At 43.5% G+C, this 27,366-nt stretch overlaps 2 protein-coding genes and 1 long non-coding RNA gene across 18 annotated transcripts in view; 1 reads left to right on the top strand and 2 right to left on the bottom strand.

Annotated features, from left to right (window-relative positions):
* Positions 1 to 1,696: 1,696 nt before the first annotated feature.
* On the bottom strand, positions 1,697 to 4,347 carry LOC106145037 (uncharacterized). 4 transcript variants are annotated; one of them, XR_013439658.1, is made up of 4 exons: positions 4,171 to 4,347; positions 3,929 to 3,984; positions 3,367 to 3,592; positions 1,697 to 1,922 (listed from the first exon to the last, which is right to left on the bottom strand). It is a non-coding gene; the product is annotated as an uncharacterized LOC106145037 (long non-coding RNA). The 4 variants fall into 4 exon arrangements; XR_001229908.4 differs by having other exon boundaries at positions 1,697 to 1,945; XR_013439656.1 differs by lacking the exon at positions 1,697 to 1,922 and adding an exon at positions 2,656 to 2,917 and having other exon boundaries at positions 4,171 to 4,346.
* Positions 3,964 to 12,499, top strand: Tp53inp2 (tumor protein p53 inducible nuclear protein 2). Of its 3 annotated transcripts, XM_040274365.2 has the most exons (5): positions 3,964 to 4,210; positions 7,095 to 7,164; positions 7,848 to 8,021; positions 8,439 to 8,727; positions 9,098 to 12,499. In XM_040274365.2, the coding sequence occupies exons 3-5, from the start codon at positions 7,898 to 7,900 to the stop codon at positions 9,348 to 9,350; spliced, it is 666 nt and encodes a 221-aa protein (XP_040130299.1). In that variant the 5' UTR covers positions 3,964 to 4,210; positions 7,095 to 7,164; positions 7,848 to 7,897; the 3' UTR covers positions 9,351 to 12,499. The 3 variants fall into 3 exon arrangements, with proteins under 3 accessions (XP_040130299.1, XP_013216000.1, XP_005329965.1); XM_013360546.4 differs by lacking the exon at positions 7,095 to 7,164 and having other exon boundaries at positions 8,559 to 8,727; XM_005329908.5 differs by lacking the exon at positions 7,095 to 7,164 and having other exon boundaries at positions 3,965 to 4,210.
* A 1,281-nt stretch (positions 12,500 to 13,780) lies between these two features.
* Ncoa6 (nuclear receptor coactivator 6) overlaps positions 13,781 to 27,366 on the bottom strand; it is a 93,403-nt gene continuing 79,817 nt past the window's right edge. For 9 of the 11 annotated variants that reach the window (XM_078051666.1, XM_078051665.1, XM_078051668.1 and 6 more), the window contains 3 exons: positions 26,183 to 26,219; positions 21,944 to 22,092; positions 13,781 to 14,318 (listed from right to left, as the gene is read on the bottom strand). In XM_078051666.1, the coding sequence (XP_077907792.1) occupies positions 14,275 to 14,318; positions 21,944 to 22,092; positions 26,183 to 26,219 (230 nt within the window). In that variant the 3' untranslated portion in view covers positions 13,781 to 14,274. The remainder of the gene's footprint in view (positions 14,319 to 21,943; positions 22,093 to 26,182; positions 26,220 to 27,366) is intronic. The other 2 variants (XM_078051664.1, XM_078051667.1) reach the window with 2 other exon arrangements.

Consider the following 27,366-nt stretch of genomic DNA (forward strand, 5'->3'; position numbering starts at 1 on the left):
CAAAATGTACTAGAGTAAGATTAGTAAGTCTTGGGGCTGGGGATGTGGCTCAAGCGGTAGATACTTGTCCACACTCACACTGTCCCAGAAACCACCCACCCTCATACCCCAGGGATAGATGGATAAAACTAAACTACTTTCCCACCCCACCCCTGCTTCCCCTCTCTGAAATGAATGCTGTCCTGATCAGAAAAACCTCTTTTTGAGTAAAAGTTCTTGTTAAAGAATTGGCCATTTGTTGGAGGAAATGTGGGGACTATGTCTGCCCTGGCTGAATTTACACATTAATAGTTTCTCTCCTACCAGGCATGGGTGGAGGTATGCACCCATAGTTCTGGCTACTCTGAAACAGATTACTGAGCCCAGGAGTTTGGGGCCAGCCAGGGTAACATGAGACTTGTCTTTAAAAAAAAAAAAAAGAAATCTAAAAATTTTTCAGTTTATTCACAGTAACATGGGAGGAATGAATGATCTACATCTGAAGGCTTCCTCTCAACCTCACCCTCTATCTTAAGGAAAGGTGGATAAGGCAAGGAGGAAGGGGAGTGGCAAGCAGTTTCTCCAGCCAGGCATATAGACTGGTTCATACCTGTGAGTACACACAAGGTCCCATGAGCATCACACCCAGGCTGACACATCTCCTGCCCTTTGAAGTGGGGTGGGGGAAGCCAACAGGGAATCCCCAGGGCATGGTGAGGGCAGGCCCAAGGCCTAGACAGGAATAGAAGGGTGGCCTCTTGACCTCCAATTCTGGAGTTCATAAAATTGGGCAGGTGCTCACATCTGGGCATGGATTAGATGGGTGTGGGCAACTTTTAACCCCATGGGTGTGAGCTCATGTGCACATAGGTATCTATTTCTACATGGATGCCTTCATGTGTATGCATGGATGGCCACATGTGTGTATACAGGAATGGTACCTCATATCCAATTGGAAATGAAACTCCAGGATTACTCTCATTGTGATGCCCATTATCTCTTTTTTGTTGTTGTTCTTGTTTATTTCCATTGCATCTTTTTATGGCCCCTGGCCCAAGTTAGGGTCCTCAGGCCACTCCCTAGGGCAAGGGTCAATAGATGGCTCAGCTACTATATGATTCTAAGAAGTTGTTTTTTTTTTTTTTTTTTTTCCCTCTCTCTCTGGGCTTCAGTTTCCCCACCTATAAAATGAGGGGTTTGGGTAAGTTAGATCTGAAGTCTCTTTCATCCCTGATGACCTCTCTCTTTTTTTTCTTTTTCTGATAATCTCTTCAGTGGAGAGGAGGGATGGGTGCCAAGGGTTTTAAGAGGCAAATCCACTGGACTCCAGTCCCCCAACTTTTCATGAATACTCCTGACTCTACAGAGAAATGAAAGACTGGAATCTGCCTAGCTGACTGTACATGGGGTTCATTTAATACTGGAAATAGAATCCCGGTCATTTAGGGCACCAGAGTGTATGCCAAGAGCCCTCTTCTCTGGGCTTGTGGAACAGGAACCTGGTGCTGAACCGAACTCTGCCTGTAACAGCATAGAGGGTCCAGGTATAGAATCCTATGCCAACCATCCTTCATGAGCTCCAATCTGCAACACTGAGCTTTGAATTCAAGTCCACTCTGTGCCAGACCCATCGCAGACTGAGTGGGAAAGTGAACGGAAAATGATTCTGCCCTTGGGATGCCCATCATCCCCTGAGGAAGACACATACACATTCAGGTATCATCATTTGCATATTTATCTTTCATTAAATTTTTTAAAATTAAGGGACAGGGTCTTGGTAGGCTGTCCAGGTTGGCCCTAAACTCTTGGGCTCAAACAATTCTTCTGCCTCTGCTGGGTCTATAGTATGTCAGCACTCCTGGTTACTTACTGTTTTTACTGAATAAACAAATGCCTGTGCATCAAGGTGGCCATTGACACATGCGTAGATCAAGGAAGACTACCTAGAAAAAGGAATGAGTAGAATCTGGAAGACAAGACAGATCTGGATTTCAGAAAGGCATGCCAGGAGGTGAGAATGCTAAAGAGACAATGAGGAGTTTAACCTCAGCACAAAGTACATGGATGAGAATAAGGGGGGAATGAAGCAGGAGAGAACTAGGTCTGGGTCATAGAGGGCCATGAATGCTGTATTAGGAGTGTGGGGCTTATGAACCACATAAGGTTCTATATAGATTAAACAAGTGTGGTATGAAAGAACAGGTGTGTTAGGGATTATTTAGTTTGCCAGCAAAGAGGTCAACGTAGAGTATAAAGTTAGCAGGAAGTGGGTGTGACAGGCAGAGGTTCAGCATTGCAGGAATGTGGACACTTTAGGGACATCATTCTTAAGAATAGGATGCTACTCCCTCCCCCACCAAAAGTCTCCTGGTATTATATCCTGGCTCCTCTGAGTTACTAGGGCTGAGTCCTCACTTGGGGGTTGCATATTAGGTTGGGTCAGGGTTTTATCACCAGAACATGAACCTCTGGATTAGCTCCTACTGGCCAGGTGAGTATCTCCCAGTCTGACGCACCAGTTCTGCTCTCTACTGAGAGAAGACAGAAACTTTGGCTCTGGAGATTCTGAGAATATGTATTTGTGGTCTCTACCTACAGGATATTAGGAGAACTGGGGCCTAGAGTTTGAGATTGGCAGAATCCTGAGGGTAGAGAATTACAGAGAATTTCACAATGTCAGCTCAGAATTTTTTAATATGTTAAGTATGACAGATAAAGCAATTGAGGTCCAAGAGGTAACTTGTTTTAGGTTACACAGCAAGTTTGGGGCATAGACAGGACTGGAAGCCAGGTTTCCCTTGGGAGGCTGAAGCACCCTGAGGTGCAGATGAAGAGTGGAGAGCATCAGGGCTGGAAGCTAAAGGATTAACTCCTGGCTCTGCCATTGACCTTAGCTTAACTGCCTCAGGAAGTTACTTGGGCTCCCTGGGTCTGTCTCCTTTTTTTTTTTTTTTTTTTTTTTTTGAGGGGGGAGAGAGAGAGAGAGAGAGAGAGAGAGAGAGAGAGAGAGAGAGAGAGAGAGAGAGAGAGAGAATGAATTTTTTAATATTTATTTTTTAGTTTTCGGTGGACACAACATCTTTATTTTTATGTGGTGCTAAGGATCGAAGCAGCGCCCCGCGCGCATGCCAGGCGAGCGCGCTACCGCTTGAGCCATATCCCCAGCCCTGGGTCTGTCTCCTTAACTAAAATAATACATTTGGTGTTGTGAAGATCAAAAAACGATAACACAGTGACTGACACACAATTAAGTGCTCTATAAATATCAACTATTTGTCTGGCAGTGGCAATAGTGCCTATTTTTTTTTTTACGTGTGTGTTTAGTGCATTAGTGGACATGAATTCATACACTAATAATGGTATTTGTGAGCCTCAATTTCTCCATACCTAAATCGGGATTTATAATCCCTGTCCCTGTCACTCTTGTGTCCAATTCCGGTAGCAACCGTGGATTCAACAGGGTGTGTAAACTTTCCAGGACAGAGCGGTACTAGCTCAATGTTTATTCAGCCCAGAGCAATTCCTCTCCAAGTCCGACTCTTTGCAGAAGTTCACGTCAGCTTCACCGACTTCCCCTCACTTGCTGGTGCTCCCCCCTGAACCGGGGAGAGAGCTGAGGAAAAATGGGGTGGGAAAATAGACAATGTGTCGGAACGAGATACACACAGATCAGGGAAATTGGGCATAGTATGCAGGAGAAAGGATACAGGAGCAGTGGGAGGGGTAAATGCGCTGGGAGAAAGCCGGGAGAGGAGGATTCCCCAGGAAGGAATGGGGATCGCCTTCATTGAGAGGTCTGCAAGTGGCCAGGAGTAGAGATTTAACCCTCTGGCATTCCCCTCTCCAGGCGGCACCCGGAGACTCTAAGTGCGGCTTCTGAACTGGAGTCACTAGCCAACAAACCGTGGAGGGGCGGGGAGTGGGGAATCCGCATCCTGGGATTGGATACCTCTTCGGCGGCCAGTGACGCGCGGCGGGCGGGCCCCTTTGTGATGTCACGATCAGCTGTTTGGACGTTCCAATTTGTGCCGTGAGCCCCGCCGCAGCGGCTGCACAGACTCAAAGCCCCGCGGGTGAGCGCAGCAGCTCCGAGCACCCCACCGCTATCCCCGCGCCTCCCCATCCAGTCCCCGCGATGCGGCCGGGTCTGTGAACAGCCTGCTACCCTGGGACGCCCCGCTGTACAACTACCTCAGCATCACCCCGCCTGCCGCGTCGCTCCGGGTCCCAGGTGAGTCCCCGCCAGCTTGGGCCCCCGGGCTCCCTGAGCCCGGGGACACGCCCTGCGCCCCCTGTGTCGGGGCCTTTGTCTATCTCCGCGGCCGGCCGCTGGGGCTGCGTTCCGGGCTCCCTATTGGTTGCCGCGCGCCGGTAGACCTTGACGTCGCACTATTTGCATATGACATTGAGACGTCACCAAGGCCAGCACCGCCCCCCAGGCTCGGGTCGCTTGTCCTCCCGTGACCCGGTGGGCGCCGTGTTGGGCGGGACCAAGGGTGAGAGACGCTGAAAGGCTAGCGGGGCCCTAGAGGGCTCTGCGGTTTCCTGGGCTAATCTCGGGGTTGGGGTCAAGGCTCTAATACCCTTTCTCCTTGCGACTTGAGGTCTGACGACACAACCAAGTTCAGGTCAGGGGATCAAGGAGGCCTTCCTATTCCAGGTCTTTTGGAATAGCAACAGATGGTGGAGGAATCCCCTCTCTTGCTCTAGGCTCCGCCCCCTGGGGACTAACACAATAACATCCTCCTAATCCCTGACATGTGTGCAGCGCCTTAGTTGATGTCATTCCTAGCCTCCACATGAGGTGTCTTAGACCCCATTTCAGAGAAGGAAGCACTGAGACCCAGAGAAGGGAGGTAGCTTACTCGAGGACACAGTCAACTAACTAGTCATGTTAATTGAGTGACAGATGAATGGCATTAGTGCCAGGCATGTACAGAGTTAGGAGTTCAATAAAAGTTACACATCCTTCTCCCCTGAGTAGCGTGTCTTGGACTCAGCACCATCCCAATTAGATTTCTTCATTCTTTAACCTTATTCTAGGAGATCTTTGGGGATCTAGGTCCCCTTTGGTTGCCCTGACCCCTCTGCTCTCTTCCTTCCAATCCAATAAAATCTCTGCTAACTTTTGATCACAGAAAAGTGAGCTATCAACTGTCTCATGGTATCTCCAGGGCTGATTTGGTTAAGATAGATTGGGAGATGAGAGTTCCCTCTATGATTGCTCACCACCTCCCCAACTCTGGCTTGTCAGCTAGGAGGGTATGTGACCTGGCCTAGTACTAGTGATTATATAAGGTTGTACTGTCCCCTCTCCTTGCTCAGATAAGGGTAGGGGAAAGGGGATGAGAGATTCTGGACTTTCCAAGTGCATGGGTCTAGAGGCTGGACCTGGAGCCCCATCCCAGGCTGGAGTTTGCTCAGGAATGGGCTGGACTAGAGGTAGTTAGGCCTCAAATGCTATTCTGGGCACAGCTGCTGTAGTTATTAAAGGGAATGGCTCTTCCTGGAGCAGAGCTGGGAATTTGAGAACCAGGAAGTTGGCAGGGCTGGGAAAGAAATTCAAGAGGCTCCCCCAGTGATCAAGAGAAGGGGTGGGCACTGGCTGTCTGGTGCTGCTTGTCACTCACACTTTGTGACCTCTGAGCCTCTCTTACCTCAATCTGTTTGTAACTGAGGAGGTCTGCTGCAGGTTCTGGTACATAGTGAATGCTCTGGTAAAGGCATGCTGAATCCTGAAGCCAGGATCTTCTGTGGCTGGACAGAGGGGCAGTGACTGGATCAAGGTCCCTGTCTGACCTCTCTGCCTCCTATGCATCTTTATATTCTTGGAGATTATCTGTTGAGACTTCCTGACTTTGGACTGAATGCTCCCCCACTATCTAGCTGTGTGTTTTGGATGCATTTATAGTCTCCCTCTGAACCCCAGATTGTAAAATGAGCCAAGAGCAGATCTATAGTCACTACTTTGTTGTCTCTATTTCTGCAAGAGGGGATTTCTTTCACATCTTCACCCAGGCTAAGAGCTTGGGTCCTGGTCCAACTTTCAGTGTTCATTCTAAGGGGTCCTGGGATTTGATAGGTCCCACCCTCTGTCATCACCTTCTACAGACCTGCTGCCTCATTGGAGCAAGCAACCTGATCTTCCTCCTAGTCAAGGATGCTGCCCTTGAGCAGGAGCCTGGGAAAAGGAGGTTAGAGTGGGTAGGGCCTGTGGGCATAGAATCTTCACACCTCATCTGACAGACACATCTGAGGCTTGCCCAATAACATGGCAGGATGGTAGCAGTTCTGTGGCATTTCTGCTAGCTAGAACTTTTCAAATTGCAGTCTCCTTAGTCTCTAGGATCAAAGATGCTGTTGAGGAAATGATGAAAACCAAGACTCCCTGTTTTTTTCCTCAGAAAAATACCCAGAGACCATGACCCCAGTCACCAAGTTAAAAATACTTAATCCAGAAAGACACCCAGCAAAGGCAGTGGGCTCTAGTGATCATGGGTACTGCATGGATTCAAATCACACCTTTTACTAGCTATAATACTTTGGGCAAGTTGAGTTACTTCTCTAAGCCTCACCTTCTATTTTCTTTACATGTGAAATAAGAGTAATTATGCCCACTTTCCACATTTTGGTATAAGGATTGCAAGAGGTAATATAGATGAAGCTGTTTAGTATTGTGCCTGGTACATGAATGTTATATTATTATGATGATAATAAACAATCACAATATGGGGAATTTGTTCCATGCCTGGAGAATTTCTGTTTACTCTTCAAGGACCAGATTGGATGTGTGATCCTCTGGAGAATTTCCCTGACAGAGCCTGTAATACATATCATATCACTCCATATCCCTAAAGCACCTTGTGATAACAATGAGTTTGTTAGTTTATTGAGTGCTTACTATGTGCCCAGAATTGTTTTAAGCACTTTATAAATGTTTAGCTCTTTGTGTGTGTGTGTGGGGGGTTATTGGGGACTGAACCAGAACCAATAAGCTACATCGTCAGCCTTTAAAAAAAACCTTTTTTTTTTTCTTTTTTTTCTTTTTAAAGAGAAAGAGAGAGAGGGGGACAGAGAGAGAGAGAGAATTTTAACATTTATTTATTTTTTCTTAGTTCTCGGCGGACACAACATCTTCGTTTGTATGTAGTGCTGAGGATTGAACCCGGGCCACACGCATACTAGGCGAGTGCGCTACCGCTTGAGCCACATTCCCAGCCCAACCTTTTTTTTTCTGTTGTAGATGGTCACAATACCTTTATTTTGTTTATTTTTATGTGGTGCTGAGGATTGATCCCGGTGCCTCACATGCTAGCACCTTTGAGCTACAAGCCCAGCCCTCATCTCCAGCGTTTTTATTTTTTTGTTTTGAGACAGGATCTTGCTAAGTTGCTGAGGCTGGCCTAGAACTTGCAATCTTCCTGCCTTATCTTCCCAAATTGCTGGATTTAGATGTGGGCCATTATGCTGCATTTAGCTTATTTAATTCTCATTAAAGTCCAGAGGAGGGTACAATGATGTTCTTTTTTTTTTTTTGGCAGAGGTGGAGACTGAACCTAGGACTTCAAGCATGTTAAGCTTATTTCTGCCACTGAGCTACACACCAGCCCAGTTCGTTTAATTTTTATAAAGGCTAAGAAAAAAGGGATATCATTGTTATTTGATAAATCAGAAAACTAAGGCACAAATAAATATTCTAAATTCATAACAAAAGACTTTCAGAAAAGCCTGGACTTGAGTGCAGAAAGCTCACACCTCAAAAGCTTCCCCACACATCTCACCTGTACTCTTATCGCTGCTCTGGGTAATAGGGATGATACCAGGCGGTGGATTTCAGTCAGTGACTGACTTCTCTTTATGAACCCCAGGTTTTGCACTGCCATAGGGCGCCTCCTTGAGGCCGCTTCACTGCCCTACAATGTTCCAGCGCCTCACCAGCCTCTTCTTCAGTACTCCCTCCCCCCCAGAAGACTCCGACTGTCCCCACGCCTTTGTCTCGCAGGAAGATGAAGTGGACGGTTGGCTTATCATTGACCTGCCGGGTGAGACTTGAGTCGGGGGCCACAAGTCAAACTCCTGAGCCTGTGAAGTCATTGGAAAGGGCCGACGGTTCAGCAGTGGAGGGGAAAGGAGTTGTTTGGGGATTTGAGAGTTCCCCCAAACCTACTGGTCAAACGAGCTGAGGCAGTGGCCTTGGAGGCGGGGTAACATGGTCCCTTACCCTGCAAGCCTGAGCTGTCTCCAGGCGGCTCAGTGTCGGGGCCACACATCAGGGTAGCAGGGCGAGCCTCTTGGTCTGAGGGTATTCCGTGGACATGGCGGGCAGGGCTGCGGGTCTGACTAACGTTGCCCTTTCTCTCCCCGCCCCTTGTGTCCGGTGTGTGTGTGTGTGTGTGTCTGTCCCCCTTCTCCCTGCTGTTTTCCCTCCTCCGCATGGCTCCCTCTCCCGCGCCCCGTAGACAGCTACGAGGCTCCCCCCAGCCCTGGGGCCGCCTCTGCCCCCGCGGGTCGCCCTCCGCCCGCGCCCTCCTTGATGGACGAGAGCTGGTTTGTTACCCCTCCCGCCTGTTTTACTGCAGAGGGGCCCGGCCTCGGGCCCACCCGCCTCCAGAGCAGCCCCCTGGAGGACCTCCTCATCGAGCACCCCAGTATGTCCGTTTACGTCACCGGCAGCACCATAGTGCTGGAGCCTGGGCCCCCTTCCCCGAACCCAGACGCTGCCCTGCCGGATGGCGACCTCGGAGAAGGGTGAGTGAGCGGAAGGCGGAGCCTGGAGCCTAGGAGTCTTGTTTGAGGCTTCGGGAGTGAGGCGTGTGTCGAGACAAGGGGCGGGGCCTATGGGCTGGGCTTTCAGATGGGAGGTGTGGCCTCGCGGCTGGGCGGAGTTTAGGAGCGACGTGGCTGAGATTCTTGGGCTGGGTTGAGAGGCTTGGGCCGGGTTTGAATCCTTGAGGGTGGGAGGCCTTGGAGCCGAGGGGGTGGGGCTGCTGGGGGCAATACAGATTGGGGCAGACACCTCAGTGCGCCAAGAAAAGGGAACTGGGGACAGCGGAGCGAGATGCCAGTCCCCCAACCCCTCCATGTGCCACTCTGACCGTGACCCGCTTTGTCCCTGCAGAGAGTTGGCACCCGCCCGCCGCGAGCCCCGGGTCCTGCACCACGCCGCGGCTCCTCTGCCCGCGCGGGCGGTGCTGCTGGAGAAGGCTGGCCAGGTACGACGACTGCAGCGGGCCCGGCAGCGGGCTGAGCGCCCTGCGCTGAGCGCCAAGGCGGTGCAACGGCAGAACCGCGCCCGTGAGAGCCGTCCGCGCCGGCCTAAGCACCAGGGTAGCTTCATCTACCAGCCTTGCCAGCGCCAGTTCAACTACTGAGTGTCCGCCAGCAGCGCCACTAATCCCTCGCGGTCCCCGGATCCCCGTCAGTCCCCTCCGTGGCAGCCTGTATGTTGCTGGAGGGGCGGAGGGCGCCGCCTCAGGCTGCACCACAACTCCCTTCCTCCTTAGAGTATGCGAGGTGGGGTGATGGCCCTTCCTTCCCCATCTCTGATCCTCAAATCCACTTCTGAATCCCTTTTAGCTCCTTTCACCCCTCACCAGCATCTTATCCTCCATCCTCCCCACTCTGGACCTTTCATGCTTCCGAATTCTCTGGCCCTCCGTCTCTGTCCCTCCCTTTCACCTTTGCCCTCTTGGCCCACCTATTTCTGAGAGACTCTTCCACCCTGATCTGGCTCATTCCCCATCTTCAACTTGCACCTCACCCTTTCATGTTTGGCATTACACTTACTCCTGGCTCCCTTATTATTCATTCCCTCACAATATGGATAAAGGGAGGAAACTCTGAGCCCAACTGTGACCAGGTACTACTGGTGGGGCCTGGGCCACTATTCTTTCCCTCCAGTAAGGGGTCAGGCTCAGGGTTTTGCTTTTAGTTTCTCCCTTCTCTCTTTCTGGGGAAGGGGGGAGTGGAGGGCTGGGCTCCTTGAAGCTGTTTAGACCTGGAAAGGTAATGTATGTGAAAGAGGACAGTGAGGTGTGAGTTAGAGGGAGGAGGTGGAGGGAATCAAGGGAAAGAAACAGCCTATTGGAGATGTACAGAGAACAGACAAGTTGAGAAGTTATAGGGAGCAGGGTACCATGGGAGCTGGCACTGTGCTTGCTCAGAGAGGCCATGCCCTGCTCTCTTGCTGTAGCTTGAAGTCTGCCCCCACTTTCTCTTTCCTATAATCTCACTTCCAAATCTTTTTCTGAAATCTACCCTCTGCAGGCCCCTGAGTCTGAGGGGCTTAGTACCTTGCCACCCTACCTTGATATGCTCTCCCAGGAGTAGAAGCTGGGCAAGGCCTGCCATCCTGGTCAACTATTCACATGCCCAAGGTGCTAGAACTAGCTTAGGAGAGACACAGGCCAGAGGGGTTCTAGGCACACACACTCCAAGGTAAGAATGCTAAAGAGGACAAGCCTTGGGGTGAAGCCATCCCAAGACTGACAGCTCAGCCTTTCATCTTGCCTCTGGCCTTGTATTTCACACCCTGTTCACTATGGCTAATAAACACTCCTGGGTTGGAGGTCAGCAGCCCACTGTCCAATTCCCAAAAATTCCCTATCCAGGTTCAGGGCCTTCAGGGGCCTCTTTCTTTCCCACAGGGCTCTTCCTTTCTAGGCTGCTGGGGAGAAATGGGTGCCCTATGGTCCCCCTCCCCTTCTTCTCCAGTACTACCTGGAGGAAAGAACCTGAATCCCTGAGTGAGACACAGGGGACAGGGGCAGCCAGCTTTCCCTTTCTTGTGGTGGGATTGAATTTTGGGCTCAGATACCAGCAACAGCCTCTTGGGATGCCCTGAGTTGCTTCCCATTCTCTTTCTAGCTGTCTTTTTCTAGTGTGTGCACTTTCTTCCTTGAAACTTTTAAGATTTCCTGTTACATACTAACATAGGTCTTCCCCTTCACCCCAATTTCAGGTTTCCAGGCCTCACAGCCAAGCTGGGGTTGGAGAAAACTCTGCATTCCCATGAGGGCAAAGGCAGCTGCTCTCCCTGACCCTACAGCCCCAGACCTCCCATGGCACATGTTAGAGTAGGAAGGGAGTATCCCCGTGGATGCTGGGATGGGGACAGAGGAAGCCCTGTTGGGGTCTCCTATCCCAACGTATAACTGACACTACAAGCAGATCAAAGTCCCTATGCCAGCTCACTAGGGCTCTCACATTTGACAACCTTGCTCCTTTCCCAAAGTTTTTCAGTTACAACCTATCAACTTTTATTCTTCCAGTTATCCCTTGGTCACTTCACAGCCAGCTTAGGGACTTCAGCACTTCAAGAGCTGAATCCCTCCAACCTTCTTGCCTACACAACACCAGCTGGGGCCAAGGCTCAGTTCTGGGCAGCGCCCATGATCTTGCTGGTGGGGGAAGAGTTTGAGTGATAGAACATTAGGCCTAAATTTCAAAAGGCCCTGCCCTTTACCTATATTTATGGAGGCTCCTGTAGTTCTAGAACCATCCAATCTATCACCTAGCTGGTTGCAAGGCTCATTATAAATTTTTGTTTGTACTTTCCTATAGATTCTGTAGCATTTGAGTGTGGCAATATTTTAATCATGTATAGATTTCTAAGAACCAACACTACTCAGTCTCCTACTAGTCTGACTCCTGAAGCATCAGACCTTGTCATACTGTATTGACTGTGTATGTGCCTTTCACCTTGAGCATGCTTCAGGATTTTTTTTCTTAAACTACAGAACTTGAACACATGAGGGAACCAGAATTCACAAAGTCCTATGCAACCTTAGATAGGAGAGTGGGTAGAGAGTCTGTCTTGACTGATGTTTTCATTGATCCTGGAGAAGTATGTACCAGTTTGTAAGTATTAATGTTGATATTACCAGCACTTTGCCAAAACTAAGGATGTCAGAGGGACCCATTTCTAGAGTGAGTCCCAATTACATCAAAGGGTGACTTCCAGTTTTTCCCGATAAGTCTTGAGTGGTTCCCTTGAGCTGGGTGTCAATTTTTAACCTTTGTCAGTCTAGCCCCAGCAGGGCACCATGTGTGTATGAGTGCAGTTTGGTGCTGTTTTGGAGTATGCCTGCCCCTCAGCCCCTTGAGTGGATCTCTGTGATGAATCTGCTTGACCTATAATGTCTTAGGTGCAACAAGCACCCCACAAAGCTCTTGGATGCCTCTCCAGATCCATGCAGCTTTGTGTGAAGAGAGTGAATGCAGACACACCATAACCCACTTTTAATATCTTCCCTTTTACCCTGCTACCTAATCCCAGATGGAACCAACACATTAAGTACATCCCTGTTGGGTGTTTTGTGTTGAGACTGGCTGAAACAAGGAGACTTTGGTTGACTGTGTTGTGATGTGTCGACAGACTCAAGGACACAACCACCTCGACCTGGTCATGTGGCATGCCTGTGTATGTGTGTAACAGGATTCTGTTAGACTGTAATGCTATTCCTCTATGGGAGAAAAAAATAATATAAAGAAAAACAAATAAAAAAAATTATTTAAAGCACATTGTGCTTTCTGCCTGAGTTGAGCTAAAGAATGAGAAGCACTCTCTAATCTCAAGCACAGTTGAGGCATAGGGTATTATTATTAAGCTGGCTGTGTGTGTGTTATACAGGGGATGAAAAGGGTAGATAAACTTGCTGGGAATGGAGGCACATAATGTGGGGTCTGACTCATAAAAACTATTTTAGAGGATCCCTATAATAAAAGACATATATTGAGTTGAAACAGAGATGAAAATAAGTGCAAGACAGAGTAGAGTCACTGACTCTTTTGGTCTTGGGCACTCAATTATGGCAAGGGCAAGGAGCCACTGGAGGGAAATTCTATTCCTAGGAGGAAAAAGCAAAAAGGCTGAAGACCACATGAGACATGGACAGGGCCCCAAGCCCTGGAGTTCCCTGAAGGCTGGGAGGAGGGCTGGAGCAAAAGCAGATGGCTTTAGAGAATATGCAAATTTTAAACAATTGAGTCAAAAAGGGAAAAATTTGGTATGTTGATGAGATGTCATTCTTAGGCCTCATACAGATACCATATAGAGTAACTAAAGACATCTCTAAAATATATAACAGAAAATGACCCCTTTAACTTAGGAGTTGCCCAAGTAACTACAGAACTGGACTAAAGGTGGAAACCTGACCTAAAGTGGGATAATTTCCTTAAAAATTTTTTTTCTTTTAGTTGTAGATGGACACAATACCTTTGTTTTATTTATTTTTATGTGGTGCTGAGGATCAAACTCAGTGCCTCAGAGGTGCTAAACAAGTGCTCTACCACTGAGAAACAACCCCGGTCCCTAGTGGGATAAATTCTTGATGCTGGTACAAAGAATGTTGGTGATCAGACTAGGCTTACCTTCTGAATGGAGGAGATGTAAACATAGTTGTTTGGGGCAACCTGTCACGCATGGAGGAGAAGCAGATATATGAGGTGGAGAGAAAGTACCATTTGAATTGCTAAGTTTCCTATCTCTAGAAAATTTTGGGTGGCCTTTGATCCTAAGTTGATTGTTATTTACAACACAAAGAAATTTGACCAATATATATCAAAGTACCCTGGTATAGGGCTGAACAGGGCTGGTTTCTTTAAAACCAAGGAATTGAGTGAGCAAGCATATGCATTTCCTAAACTTGCTAGGTGGGCACTTCATGTGGATGTTCTAATTCACAAAGAAGGCTATGTCTACTCATTTATGATCCAAGGAAAGCTTGCTTTCTCAATGATCCCTTGCTAATAACGTACCTTTATGTTCTATGACAATGACATTTATTTAGCACATTCAGTATTTCACATTGTACAAACCCTTAGATTCTCTTTATTCACTGGTCCATTTCTACAACAAATACATCCAAAACACTATATAATAAAATTATTTACAACATCTCCAAATGACAAGATTGCTTTTGCCCCTGCTACGGCTATTCACACACAGTACTTCCACAGCACAATACATCATTAGAGGACCTAAAAATGCTCACCCTGTACTCTAGGCTGCTTAGGAAATGTGAAAACTAATAACATTTATAATGGCATTAGCTCCTCTCAATACATGGCAACATTTAAAAAATCTTGAACTTCATCTTGCAACACCAAAAGGGCTCAACAACCCTGCTTTTTCCCCATTGCACTTTACAAAAACAGGTTGCAGGGACTAGGAAAAGGGCCACATTATTAAAATGACTAACTGTACAGAAATAGATTTAAAAAAGTCACAGCTCAAAATTGCTCTTTGTAAAATTCACACACATTTACAAGTATCAAGTCACCGTCCAGCTTGTTTTACTTGGATTTTCTTCGCTTCGATTGCACTGCACTGGTTATGTCTGTGGGGGAAAAGGAAGGACACATTCAGCTGAGACAGCTCTTCACCACTCAGCCCGTTAGGCAGTCCACAACAACCAGGGCTGACCAAAGTGCAGCTCCAAAGTGCGGTCTAGTGTACCAGAGTATGAATCAGTCAAAGGGGCATTCAGTGTGGAGAAAGTCATGGCTTTACCTGATGACTTATGTGGAAAGAACATGTGGACCTCATACCAGGGCCTGGCAACTGGGGAAATGTGATACAGGTGGTGGGAAATGAAATACTCACCCTGCTGGAAAAAGTGGCAGGGTGAGGAGAGAGCCCTTTTAAATGGGCAATTATCCCACAATCTCCCTAACCAGTTGCCACCACTCAATAAAGTATGGATAGACTGACAGTGCTTTTGGTACAGAGTCAATAAGTAATGCCACAGCAAGTAAATAAATTGTGCTAGAAATCAGATTTTGGATCCCTTTTGGAAACAAGCTACTGTTTTGCAGTAAGGGACTCTTCAGAATAAGCAACAGCCTTCTCTGAGCCCATGTAAGCTTGAAGGCTACATGGAAGAGATGGGAACTTAGTAACATATACAGGTTAACAGTGATATAAAAGGGAATGACATGTTTTAATTCCTTTAACTTCTCTTGTATCAGTATCTTAAATCAATTAAAAAAAATTTTGAAGTTATAGATAGAAACAATGCTTTTATTTATTTTTATGTGGTGCTGAGGATTAAACTCAGTGCCTCACAAGTGCTTGGCAAATGCTCTCCTACTGAGCCACAACCCCAGCTCTCTTAGATCAATCTTATCTCAGATTTTAACCATTTTCTCAAAAACTTATCCATACAAAGTTCTTCTATGGCAAAGTACAATGACTAGCTTAAAGCTCTCCAAATGTAAACATTATTTAAAAATTTTTTTAGTTATAGATGGACATAATATCTTTATTTTGTTTATTTTTATGTAGCAATGAGGATCCAACCCAGTGCCTCACATCTGTGAGGCAAGTGCTTTGCCACTGAGTCACTCCAGCCCTCCAAATATTTTAAAAATCTCGTTAATTGACTAAAAGGTCACTTATTTTTCATGCTGCTCCACTGTAGATATTTTTGTTTTAATATAAAAATATTTTAAATGTTTCTCATCAAAGGGAACAAATGCTTCAAACAGATAAATATTTAAAAAAATTTTTTTTTGTATGTGTGTGGTACTGCAGATTGAACCCAGGGTCACTCCACCACTGATCTATACTCCAGACCTTTTTATTTTTGAGACAGGGTCTCACCAAGTGGTTCAGGCTGGCCTTGAACTTGTGATCCTCCTGTCTCACAGCCTTCTGAGTAGCTGATAAATCAGATTTATCCATTTCTGGAAACTAGACTAAATTTTCTGATGTTGCATGTTAGGTTTGGTGTTCCTAAGCAATTTTTCTCTTGTCTTTTGTATCATAATTTTTAAAAAATATTTTTTGTTGGAGATGGACACAATAGTTTTATTTTTTTAATTTTTATGTGGTGCTGAGGCTTGAACCCAGTGCCTCAAGCGTGCTAGGCAAGCACTCTACCACTGAGCCCCAGCCCCAGCCCTAGCCCTGTATCATAGTATTTTGAGAACACAGACTCCTATATATATGTAAACATATTTTTTCCTGCTGTTAGCTATGGTAATTGTTAAGAAATGAGACCTACATAACTTTCCAAGAGGTGTCTGTGCAATATTTTCATTCTTCCATTGGTGAATATTTCCATATGTAAGCCATGTGCCAGGTGGTACACACCTGTAATCCTAGGGACTCCACAGGCTGAGGCAGGAGAATGGCAAAAACATAAAATGGCCAGCCTCAGCAACTTAGTGAGATACTGTTTCAAAATAAAAAACAAAAAAGGCTGGGTTAATTACTCCTGGATTCTATCCCCACTGCCCCAACCCCCATTTTTTTTTTTTCCAATATGAGTATTTTCTTACTTGGAGATCATGTTGCTGTCCCATGTGGTAGAATCAGTCTCTCTGATTTACTTATTAGTCTTTACTAATCAGAGGACAATTCATCTGACAGGACATTGATAATGTTGTTTTGTTGTTGTTGTAGTACTGGGGCTTAAATCCAGAGCCCTGGGAAAGCTAGGCAAGCACTTTACTACGAAGGTACATGACCATCCCTTTTTATTTTCTATTTTGAAATAGGGTCTCACTAAGTTGCTTTTGAACTTGAGATTCTCCTGTCTCAGTCTCCTGAATCACTGGGATTAACATGACTCAAGGCTGTTTTTTAAATAATGCTACAAAAGAGACCAGTTTCAGGCAGTAATCATTCAGGGTTTTCTCCCACAAGATGTATCTATTATGCTTATTGCATTTAGGCAATAAACGTCTGCTTTAATTAATCAAATCTGTATATTTGAAAAGTGTTTTTTTTTTTTTTTTAAGATGTTGCTTCTCAAGTTATGGGCTGTGGGAGGATCAGGGCAATCACCTACTGTGTTGTCAGAGGCACCTTAGGTTGTCTCAGGAACATCACAGCTGCTGCTATTTATAGATTGCTCTTAGTTTCCATAGCATTAACATATTTTCCCTGTTTCAAACTTGTGCTTTGATTTCATGTTTTAACTACTGATCCATCTTCTGAATATAACACAAATTATCATAAATAGAAGAGTAAATAAATAATAAGAAAGGAAACTAGAAAGCCATTTCTGTATTCATATGAATTGATGTAAGTAAAACTACTAATTTGCATGTTTGTGAACATTATACAATTTTAAAAGAAAGTTCACTGATTTGTGGAAGTAAATTTTTGTGTTTGTAATTAAAAGTGGAAAAGAAAATTCAACAACCAAAACCAAAAACAACAGATCAGAGAGTGACAAGCAAACCATGTGGACCTCCTTGGACTTGTTCAGAAATCATCCATCCCACCTGCTCAAGCTTGGCAGTCTAGCAGGCCTTGGCCAGCATATCAACATAAGCAAACTCTGCTCTCACAGCAAGAGCAGGACCAATGTTACTGGTTTCCTCACAAAATTAATACTTTTTATTAGAAACTGTTCACTATATTTTTCAGCCTTTAAGATTTTCTTAAGAAACAGAATGAGGCCCAGGCGTAGTGGCTCACACCTGTAATCCCAGTGGCTCAGGAGGCTGAGGTAGGATTGCAAGTTCAAGGCCAGCCTCAGCAACATAGCGAGGCACTGCCTCTAAATAAAATTTTAAGGGGCTGGGGATGTGGCTCAAGCGGTAGCGTGATCGCCTGGCATGCGTGCGGCCCGGGTTCGATCCTCAGCACCATATACAAAACAAAGATGTTGTATCCACCGATAACTAAAAGAAAAATAAATATTAAAATTCTCTCTCTCCCTCTTTCTTTAAAAAAAATAAGTAAAATATAAAATTTTAAGGGCTGGAGATGTGGCTCAGTTGTTAAGCTCCCCGGGTTCCATCTCCATAATAAACAAACAAACAAAGAACTCCGAAGAACCACAGAATGTTTATGATTTTGTGTGTACATATATGACCAAAATCATTTAAGTGCAAAAAGGACAAATCTTTTTTTTCCCTCTCTAAAATTGGGAAAAATCACAGATTCTGCAGGAAGATAATTTGTATTTCAGATAGGCAACATTATATGTGTTTCCAAATTTGATATGTGTACATTTTTTAGAAAACAGCTTGATATTTTGTGATCAATTTCTGGGTATAGGTTGAAATCCAATCATAGGAAATTATCTTATGGCTTGGTTCACATTTTTGGACACAACACAGCAGGCCAAATAATATGCATATTATTAAAGAATCCTTTAATTTGGATTCAGGACCTATTTTTTTCTCTTAAAAACCCAAAAGAATTATGGTACTCATTTCTAATTTAAAAGGTAATTCTGGGACAGTGAAAGAGTAAAGCCTTGGGGCTTGAGGCTGATGTGGAGATCTATACACGGTCGTGACTCTTGGGGCTAGCTGGAATTCTGCCATCCTCTAGAGAGACATTTACTCATACCCCTCCAAAAAGATCACAAAGCCTGGGAGGGTCATTATGGCTTCTTCTAGGCCAGTTATTAAGCCTCAATGTTTAGGCACTTGAAAATAACTATGACCACCCTGGAACCATAACCAGTTTAAGTATGTAGGCCTATTTCCTACCTCCCAAATCTCTAACCCTCAGAAAAGCTGGAAAGATGGTTCTAGCTTTCTAGCTCTTCTTGGCTGGCAGTTCTCTGAAGAGTGGTTCTAATTTGAGCATCTATCCCAGCTGTTTCTGAGATTCTTTCTGGTGCACTGTAAATTATTAGTACCTTGAGGCTCTGGGCTCAGGCCAAGTTTCCAAAACTCTGGTGTGTGACATCTTTATTTTATTTTTACTTTGAGACAGTCTTTCACTAAATTGCTTATTTAGGGTCTTGCTAAATTGCTGAGGCTGGGTTTGAACTTGCAATCCTCCTGCTTTGGTATCCTGAGCTGCTGAGATTATAGGTGTGCACACCATGCCTGGCTGCTTGTTTAAAAGTAATTAAATATAGACCATACTCAATTGCTTAGAAGATGTTAATTCTTTAGGAAAGTGAAAGGCTATAAGGACATGCAGAACTGAGGGGAGGTGGATTTTCCTATGGAACTCCATACACCTTTCCTTTCATGTTTCAAGTTCAATACTTCAATATGTCAAAAGGCATGCTCTTTCCAAAGAAGTTTCTGATTAGGAGGAGAAAGAAAGTTTTTGGCTTCATTTCTGTATCTAAAGTGAGGATATGTAAGAGGACCCTGCCTGTGGTGTACACAGTATGACTGGAAGGAAAGAAGGCTCTGTAACTTCTCACTCTCTAGCAGGCCGAAGTAAGGTGGTATTATTACTTTAAATATCTTTGTTTTACCTATATATGACCTGTAGACTTGTGGCTTACTTCCAGGGGCACTTTTGAGGCATTATAACATTCCTGCCCAGAAACATGACCTGCCAACAACAGCTGAGTCCTCAGGTCAGTTTTTGATGTTGTTGGTATGCTAGGATCTGTATGTACCAAATGGTACTTGGCCATTTCTCAGCAGTCCTGCTGATAGCAGGTACTCGGCCAGGATTCCAGCTCTTCTACAAACTAGTCAAGCTCAGCACATTTCCTGAGAGCATGAAGTAGCAGACCCTCTCTCAGATCTGGGCCTTTGCACATGCTAGATCTTTTGCCTAGAATACTCCACTGAACACACACAGCATTTTCAGTCTTTAGGTTTCAGCTAAACATTCGTTTCTCAAAAAAAGTCTTCTCTGACTTTGTAGAGAAGCAAGGATCCTACCCATGTGCTCTTATAGTACCATGTGATTTTGCCATCATAGCATCTAACACTTAACACCCTGTATTAAAATTTATCTTTCAATGTGGTGAAATACAAAAAATGTCTTTTCACTATTATACCCCTGGGTCTGGAATCTAGTAAATTCTTTTTTTTTTTTAATACTTTATTAGTTGTTGTTGGACCTTTATTTATTTATATGTGGTGCTGAGAATCGAACCCAGTGCCTCACACATGCTAGGCAAGCGCTCAACCACTGAGCCACAACCCCAGCCCTAGTAAATTCTTTTTTATTTTTGAAAGAGGAGAGAGAGAGAGAGAGAGAGAGAGAGAGAGAGAGAGAGAGAGAGAGAGAGAGAGAGAGAATTTTTAAATATTTATTTCTTTTAGTTATTGGCGGACCCAACATCTTTGTTTGTATGTGGTGCTGAGGATTGAACCCGGGCCGCACGCATACCAGGCGAGCGCGCTACCACTTGAGCCACATCCCCAGCCCTGTAGTAAATTCTTAATATATATTTGATAGATGATTATTCATTTAATAATTACTGACTGACACTTTTCTGATTAGGCACTAGACATACAATGGTGAACAAACAGTGGTGATCATCAGCATACATGATCTCCTGCTCTAATAATAATTACCTATTACACAAACAGGTATACAATTATAGCTGTGTTGTTATGACAGAGAAGAACTTGGTGCTGTGATCCCTCTCAACAGTAACAACTGAGCTAAGGTAAGTGGGAAGAGTGGGACATTAAGGAAAAGAAGAGAGGTAGGAAGAGCCCTTCCTGCAACAGCTATAACATATGCACAGGCCTTGTGATGAGAGGGATGAGGACAGCATGTCCTAGTTGCTGAGGGAGGTGAGATAACACTGAGGGGGTATGACAGGGGCTAGATTGCCCAGGACCTTTGTGAATCATGATGAGGATTTTAGACTTTAATCCTAATTACAATGGTGAATCATTGAAAGGTTTTATGATAGTGGGCAGCAATGGAGTTGGGAAAAAAGTATCTGGATTTGGGTCACCCGAGATAAAATTAACAGCTTTTTGGATTGAATCTGATGTGAGAGAGAAAGGGCTCTCAGGGAAGTCTTGCTTAATGGATACTCATTGGTGCCATTCACTGAGATGGGGAATAGTATAAGAGGACCTGACATCAGAGGTGAAAATCACAAGTGTCTAAGATCTCTAGGAGATCTTAGAAATACATTTTTTTTCTTTTTTGTGACACTGGGGATTGAATCCAGCAGTGTTCTACCACTGAGCTATATCCCCAGTCCTTCTTATTTTTATTTTGAGATAGGATCTCACTAAGTTGCCAAGGATAGCCTTGAACTTGAGCTCCTCTTGCCTCAGCCTCCTGAGTTGCTGGGATTAGAGGTGGGTACAATCATGCCCAGCTAGCAACATAAATTTTAGACTCATCTGTAAAAGGTTGTAACTAAAGGAGGAAGGCATAAAGACCAATTGGGGGAAAATATTCATTAAAGAGAAAAGGAGACTTGGGATCAAAGTTTGAGGTAAGTCAACATCTACTAGCTGGATATGGAGAAAGATAAGGAGCAGCCAGAGAAGAAGCAGAAGTGATTGAGAGTTCTGGGTCACAGAAGCGAAAAGAAGAGTTAATTAAAAAATTAGACAGTAGTCAATGGAGAAGAGGATGTTGTTAGTATAAGTTTCCTGAGGTCACAAAAGATAGGATCAATGGCACAGGTGGAGGAATTGGCCTTGGCCAGCTACTCTACTTTGTTCTGGTAGGAACAAAGAAGGCTGCTAGTAAATTAATGTCTTAGTAGTGGGAAGTTGAAAGTTCCATTTTCTCAGTGAAGTAATTAATAAGAGAACTGATCACAGAATTGTAGAAAGATGGCTGGGCCATATGTAAGACCTATCTGAAGTGAGTGACCATGAATTTAAAGTGAGGTCAATCTGCCCTGTTTGTTTTCCTAGCAATGTTTGTTGCTCTTGTGCACACACACACAAAACATTTAGTTAAATGAATAAACAAAGAAAGGATCAAAAAAGTAGTAGAAATCAAAATAACCTGACAAATTTAAGGGGTAAGAGTGAAGAAGGAGGGCTGGGGATGTGGCTCAAGCGGTAGGGCGCTCGCCTGGCATACGTGCGGCCTGGGTTCGATCCTCAGCACCACATACAAAGATGCTGTGTCCGCCGAGAACTAAAAAATAAATATTAAAATTCTCTTTCTCTTCTCTCTCTCTCTCTCTCTCTAAAATAAAAAAAAAAAGTTAAAAAAAAAAAAAGAGTGAAGAAGGACAAAGTCCTCTGCTGCTGTGATAGAGACCCTCCTCCTCTATGTGACCCATGCATCATACCACAGTCCACTGCTAACCTTTAGTCGAGCTGGAGGCTGAAGCAGGTCGGGAGGATCTCTTACGATGTCCATTTTCCACACTTTCAGAAGCCACAGTTGGCTCTTCAGTTCGGGAGTTTCTTCGACTTGGGGTTTTGGACTTTTCAACAATCTCTTTTGGCTCACTGCTGACAAAGGGAAGCACAAAGTTTCCAAGGAGGTGAAGGAAACAAGTCACACTAAAAGTGACTCTGAAGAGTGTTTCATTCATAAGGTAGGAAGTTATCTCGTTCTGGAGAGAAAATATTCTGCCACTGGGACAATAAGCATGAACTTCTCTACTATTGAGAATTTAGTTAGTCTAGCTTGCTACATTAGTGAAAATAAATACTAAAGCACATGCTGGTGAAATTCTTCAAGACAGGTCACAGACTTAAGAATTGAGGACAAACATCCCCCAAAACTTCCTCATCCCTCTTCCTAAAGTAATAATACTTCCCTTTAAAAACTAAGATTTTGGATTTTGTGATTTTTTTGTCATTAAATACTTTTTGTGTTTAATAATTGTTTGAAAACTGCTAATAAACAGCATCCAAAATCTAGGACACTGCAAACTATATTGGCATTTATTATGAGTCTATTATAGTCATATAATATATGACTATAATCATATTATGGAAATATATTCACAATACATTGCTACCTTGGTATTATTAATTGTCCCAATCTCAAACCTCCTTTTTTAGTATGTGAAGATCTATTATTATTGAGGATAGAGTGAAAAAAATATTTGCATACATTCCTGATGGAGTATAAACTCAATAGTTCTCAACTTTGCCTCTTAGGGAACATTTCACAATGTCTAGAGACATATTTTTTTTTTTTCTTAATAGACCTGGATACTTAACCCAGGTCTTTGTGCATGGTAGGTGAGTGCTCTACCACTGAGCTACATGTGCAGACCTCTGGAAATATTTCTGATTGACATGACTTGGGAGAAGTGCTACTAACATCATTTGCATGGGGGCCAGGGATACTGCTATAACCCTACAATGCATAAGACAGTCCCCTACAAGAAAGAGTTATCTGGTCCAAAATGTAAATGATGTTGAGGTTGAGAAAAACGGACAAAAATCCTTTGTCTCACAAATTATATTTCTATTTTGCCTTAGGAAACAAATCTTTTTTTAAAGCATTTTTAACTGTAAATGGACACAATACCTTTATTTAATTTACTTATTTTTATGTGATGCTGGGGATTGAACCCAGTGCCTCACACATGCTAGGCAAGCGCTCTACCACTGAGCCACAACCACAGCCCAGGCAACAAATCTTTTCACAGAGCTCTAATTACACACAAAGATATTAAAATGCTTTATTTGTACTAGTGGAAACAGAATACCTAAATGCCTAACAATAATAGATTAACTAAATTATGGCACATCCATATGCAATCATGAAAAATCATGTTGTATAAGATGATTTTATGATAAACTTAAATCATTATTTGTGTCTGTGAGCATTCATATTGGGGACTGAACCCAGTGATGCTCTACTACTGAGCTACATCCCCAGCCCTTTTTAATTTTTATTTTGAGACAGGGTCTCATGATACATTATTATGTGGAGGAAAAAGTTACCAATATTATGAATAATAAAATTCTATTTTCATTACAATATATATTGAGTATATAGGTGTCTACATATGAATGAATGAATAAGAAATATATATACACACACACACACACACACACACATATATTGGGCATAATATATCTGTATGTATGGTCTGTGAAGAGGACTAGAAAATAGTGAACTAAAATACATACAGTGAATATTACTGAATTATAGGAACACTGGTTTCTTGGTAAGTTATTTTCTTTGTAATTCTATGATCTGAATTTGATGTCGTTTTGTTTTTTTTAAATTTTATTTATTTATTTTTATGTGGTGGTGAGAATCAAACCCAGCGCCTCATATGTGCTAGGCGAGTGCTCTACCACTGAGCCACAACCCCAGCCCTATGATCTGAATTTGAAACTTTCTTTATAAACTATTACTATTTCATGGTTCAAAAAATGCATACTAAAACCAGAAAACAAAAAAGAAGTTAATTAAATATTATTGGAACTGAAAAGGCATAGAATTGGAGAAAAAAATAATATTAACAAAACAAAAGTGGTCAAAGACCACCTCTTCTGGGAAATCTTTTATGCTTCATTTCCCAAGCAGAGTTATCTCTTCTGTCTTTTGAGTTCACAGTCTGTATCTGGTATTCTTTAGCTCCCATCAGATTATATAGCACATATTTTAATGTCTTGGGTGCTCTATTAGATTTTGGGATACTTAAGGGCACAAACTGGTGATTACTAGTTATCTATTCCCCTTCACTGTTCACTCCTACCAGAAGACCCTTCATAGTAGCACCACGGGTAGGAACTAGGCTACACTGTTTACTACCCTGCTTTAAGTACAACAATCACTTCACACCCAAACACAAGCTGAAGCAAGTCAAAGACAGGCTAGACTAGAGCTGGGGTGGAATTACAAGTCAAGAGGATTAACACCTCCTTTTAGAGGTTGTAAGGATGGCTTTCTGGCTGGGATCCTAGAAGACAAACATTCTGAGGAAGGAAGATTCTATATGGGGGGGCCTCTTTCTGCTGGTAAAACAAAAGCCAAGGTAATAATATCCTTATGTTTATATGGTTAATGCTCAGACAGCTCTGAAACAAATCCCATAAGGTATTTTTTTGTCTGATTAGTTTCTTTCTCTAGACAAATAGTTGGTGTATGTTTGAGAAATGCAAATGAATTCGAACACTGGCTCAGTCCAAATGAAACCTGAGACAAGGCAGAGTGGTAAAGCCGGAATAGCATTGAATTTGGAATCAGATGACCAGGGGTCAAGTTGGAAAGATACTTTTATCAGATATATTTAATTTGCTTTATGCATCCGACTCTAGATCTGTAAATCCATTTTTTTTTTCTACTACAATACAGAGATTAAAGGCGAGGGCTCTGGAGTCAGAAAGACTGTATTGAATCTCAGCTTCATCCTTTACTAAATCTGGGAATTGGACAATTCAGTTAACCTCTCTGGGCTTTAGATTCCTCTTCTATAAGATAGAATTTATTTTTCCTAATAGACACTGTAAAAATCAAGTGAGATAATACAATTAGGGAGCTTGTAGCCCAAAATATGACAAGAAATAGAATTCAAATAAATGTTGGCTATTATTGCCTCCTTATGTGGCTGATATGAAGATTAAATGAGAAAATGACTGTAAAGGAGTTTTATAAACTAAGTTGCTGTACAAATATGAGAAATTCTTTAAAATGTTATCTAGTTCCTTCCCAGATGAAAAAGGGATGACTAGCCAGGCATGGTGGTGCACACTTGTAATCCCAGTTACTCGGGAGGCTGAAGAAGGAGGAACACAAGTTTGGGCTAGCAACTAGTGTAAGACTCTATATCAAAATGAAAAATAAAAAGGGCTGGGGATATAGCTCAGTGGTAGAGTGCTTTTCTTTTTCTTTCTTTTTTTTTTTTTAAGAGAGAGAGAGAGAATTTTTTAATATTTAATTTTTAGTTTTCGGCGGACACAACATCTTTGTTTGTATGTGGTGCTGAGGATCGAACCCGGGTCACATGCATGCCAGGCGAGCGCACTACCGCTTGAGCCACATCCCCAGCCCGGTAGAGTGCTTTTCTAACATGCATGAGGTCCCGGATTCAATCCCCAGTACCATATTCTTACACACAGAAAAAAGAATGACATTTGGAAGACATTTCTCTCCATGGTGCTAATGAGGTTGAAGACACAAATGTGCTTCATTTTGTTAATATGTGGGGCTGCATAATTAACAGAACAAACCATGTATGGGGTCAGACCCTACCTGGCTTTCTCTCTCTTTTCCTTGAGGATCCAACAGATATACTTCAGATGGTAGAATGCAAGAATTCTTAGTGACACTTAGGACAACAGCTCCCATACATTGAACACTTACTATTTATTTTCCATGTTGAATGCTAAACATGTTATTCAGTTTTCAGAACAACCACAAATGGTAGAGAGAGACCTAATTTTATCAAGAAAAATGTTACCTCTAAAGGGTTAGGACTCATAGCAGCTCTCTACATGAGCAGTAAAACAGACTGCTACAAGAGTACAGGAAAAGGACAAGGTGAAAATAGGTTTAAAGACTACAAAAGCTGACACCCTTCAAAGAGGCTTATGCTATGGTCATGTTAATCTGCAGAAATGATCATCTTACCTTTGTCCAGAGACTATGGCAGCATTTGCCTCGAGTTCTGTCAAAAATACAAAGGACAGACATGAGACATGTAAGATGCTGGTCTAAATGTCCACAGGGAGATGCTAGGTGTCCATGACAATTCTGAATGTCCTAATTAGGTTAATGGGTCTCTATGCCCAGGGTTTCACCCTAAATGGTACTGAGACAAAAGTTGGCATGAACCCAATTTGGTTTGTTGGGAATATAAGACACTTACTTGGTCTATTTTTATTTCTACTTCATACTGTGAAATAATCCTGTTTGGATCAACAGAACTAAATTTCACAGTGCCTGGTTCATATTTCACCCAGCTACAACTAAGTTAGTAAAATAAGTCTCTTCCTTTCATATAGAAAAGACTGTTTTCATTCTTAAAATATCATCACCCTCATGCACTTTTTAAAAAAAGACAGCAAACATGTCTATTATGGATGCATTTTTCTCCAAACAACTTCCTCATTGAGCTGTGGAGGGCAGAGTGCCTTGCTTTGAGATACCGCCCACAGACTCCATCACATCCCTTTTTTTTCAACCTTCCAGCAATGCCCTCCAAGAAAAGACAGTCTCAATGATTTGTTTAGCAGAGTTTTATGTCAATGAGTACCCCGAGTTTATTAAACACTTCTCAACAGCAGGAGAAAATGTCTGCTTCCTTTAGTATGTGAGTTTAGATAGCTTCATCTTCCACAAAAGCCCCTCCCTGATGGCACCAGACGGCAGTGATTTGTACTGCCTCTGGCCTCCCATGGCCCTGCACCTGTTTTTCCATTTAGGAAATTCAAGTACCTCATACTTGGTGTACATATCTAAGTTGCTTTACTGAGTACATGGTAACCTTCTTGAAGGCAGTGAAGTCAGAGTGCCTGGTTTGAAGCCAATCCCAAAAAACCAAAGGCCAAATGCTCTCTCTGATATGTGGATGCTAACACACAATGATGCGGCTAGGGAGAACAGAAGTTCATTGGATTAGACAAAGGGAAAATAAAGGGAAGGGAAGGGGGATGGGAGTAGGAAAGACAGTAGAATGAACCAGACATACTTTCCTATGTTCATATATGAATACATGATCAGTGTAACTCCACATCATGTATAGCCAATAGAATGGGAAGTTATACTCCACGTATGTATACTATGCCAAAATACATTATATTGTCATGTATAAC

Source organism: Ictidomys tridecemlineatus, chromosome 5 (assembly GCF_052094955.1).
Source record: "Ictidomys tridecemlineatus isolate mIctTri1 chromosome 5, mIctTri1.hap1, whole genome shotgun sequence".
Taxonomy (NCBI): domain Eukaryota; kingdom Metazoa; phylum Chordata; class Mammalia; order Rodentia; family Sciuridae; genus Ictidomys; species Ictidomys tridecemlineatus.

Bases quoted from the DNA above. Each gene is read 5' to 3' on its own strand.
- Tp53inp2 (XM_040274365.2), top strand. From the start codon at position 7,898: ATGTTCCAGCGCCTCACCAGCCTCTTCTTCAGTACTCCCTCCCCCCCA. The intron at 8,022-8,438 runs GTGAGACTTGAG...CGCGCCCCGTAG, and splicing joins GCTTATCATTGACCTGCCGG to ACAGCTACGAGGCTCCCCCC. The intron at 8,728-9,097 runs GTGAGTGAGCGG...TTGTCCCTGCAG, and splicing joins GATGGCGACCTCGGAGAAGG to AGAGTTGGCACCCGCCCGCC.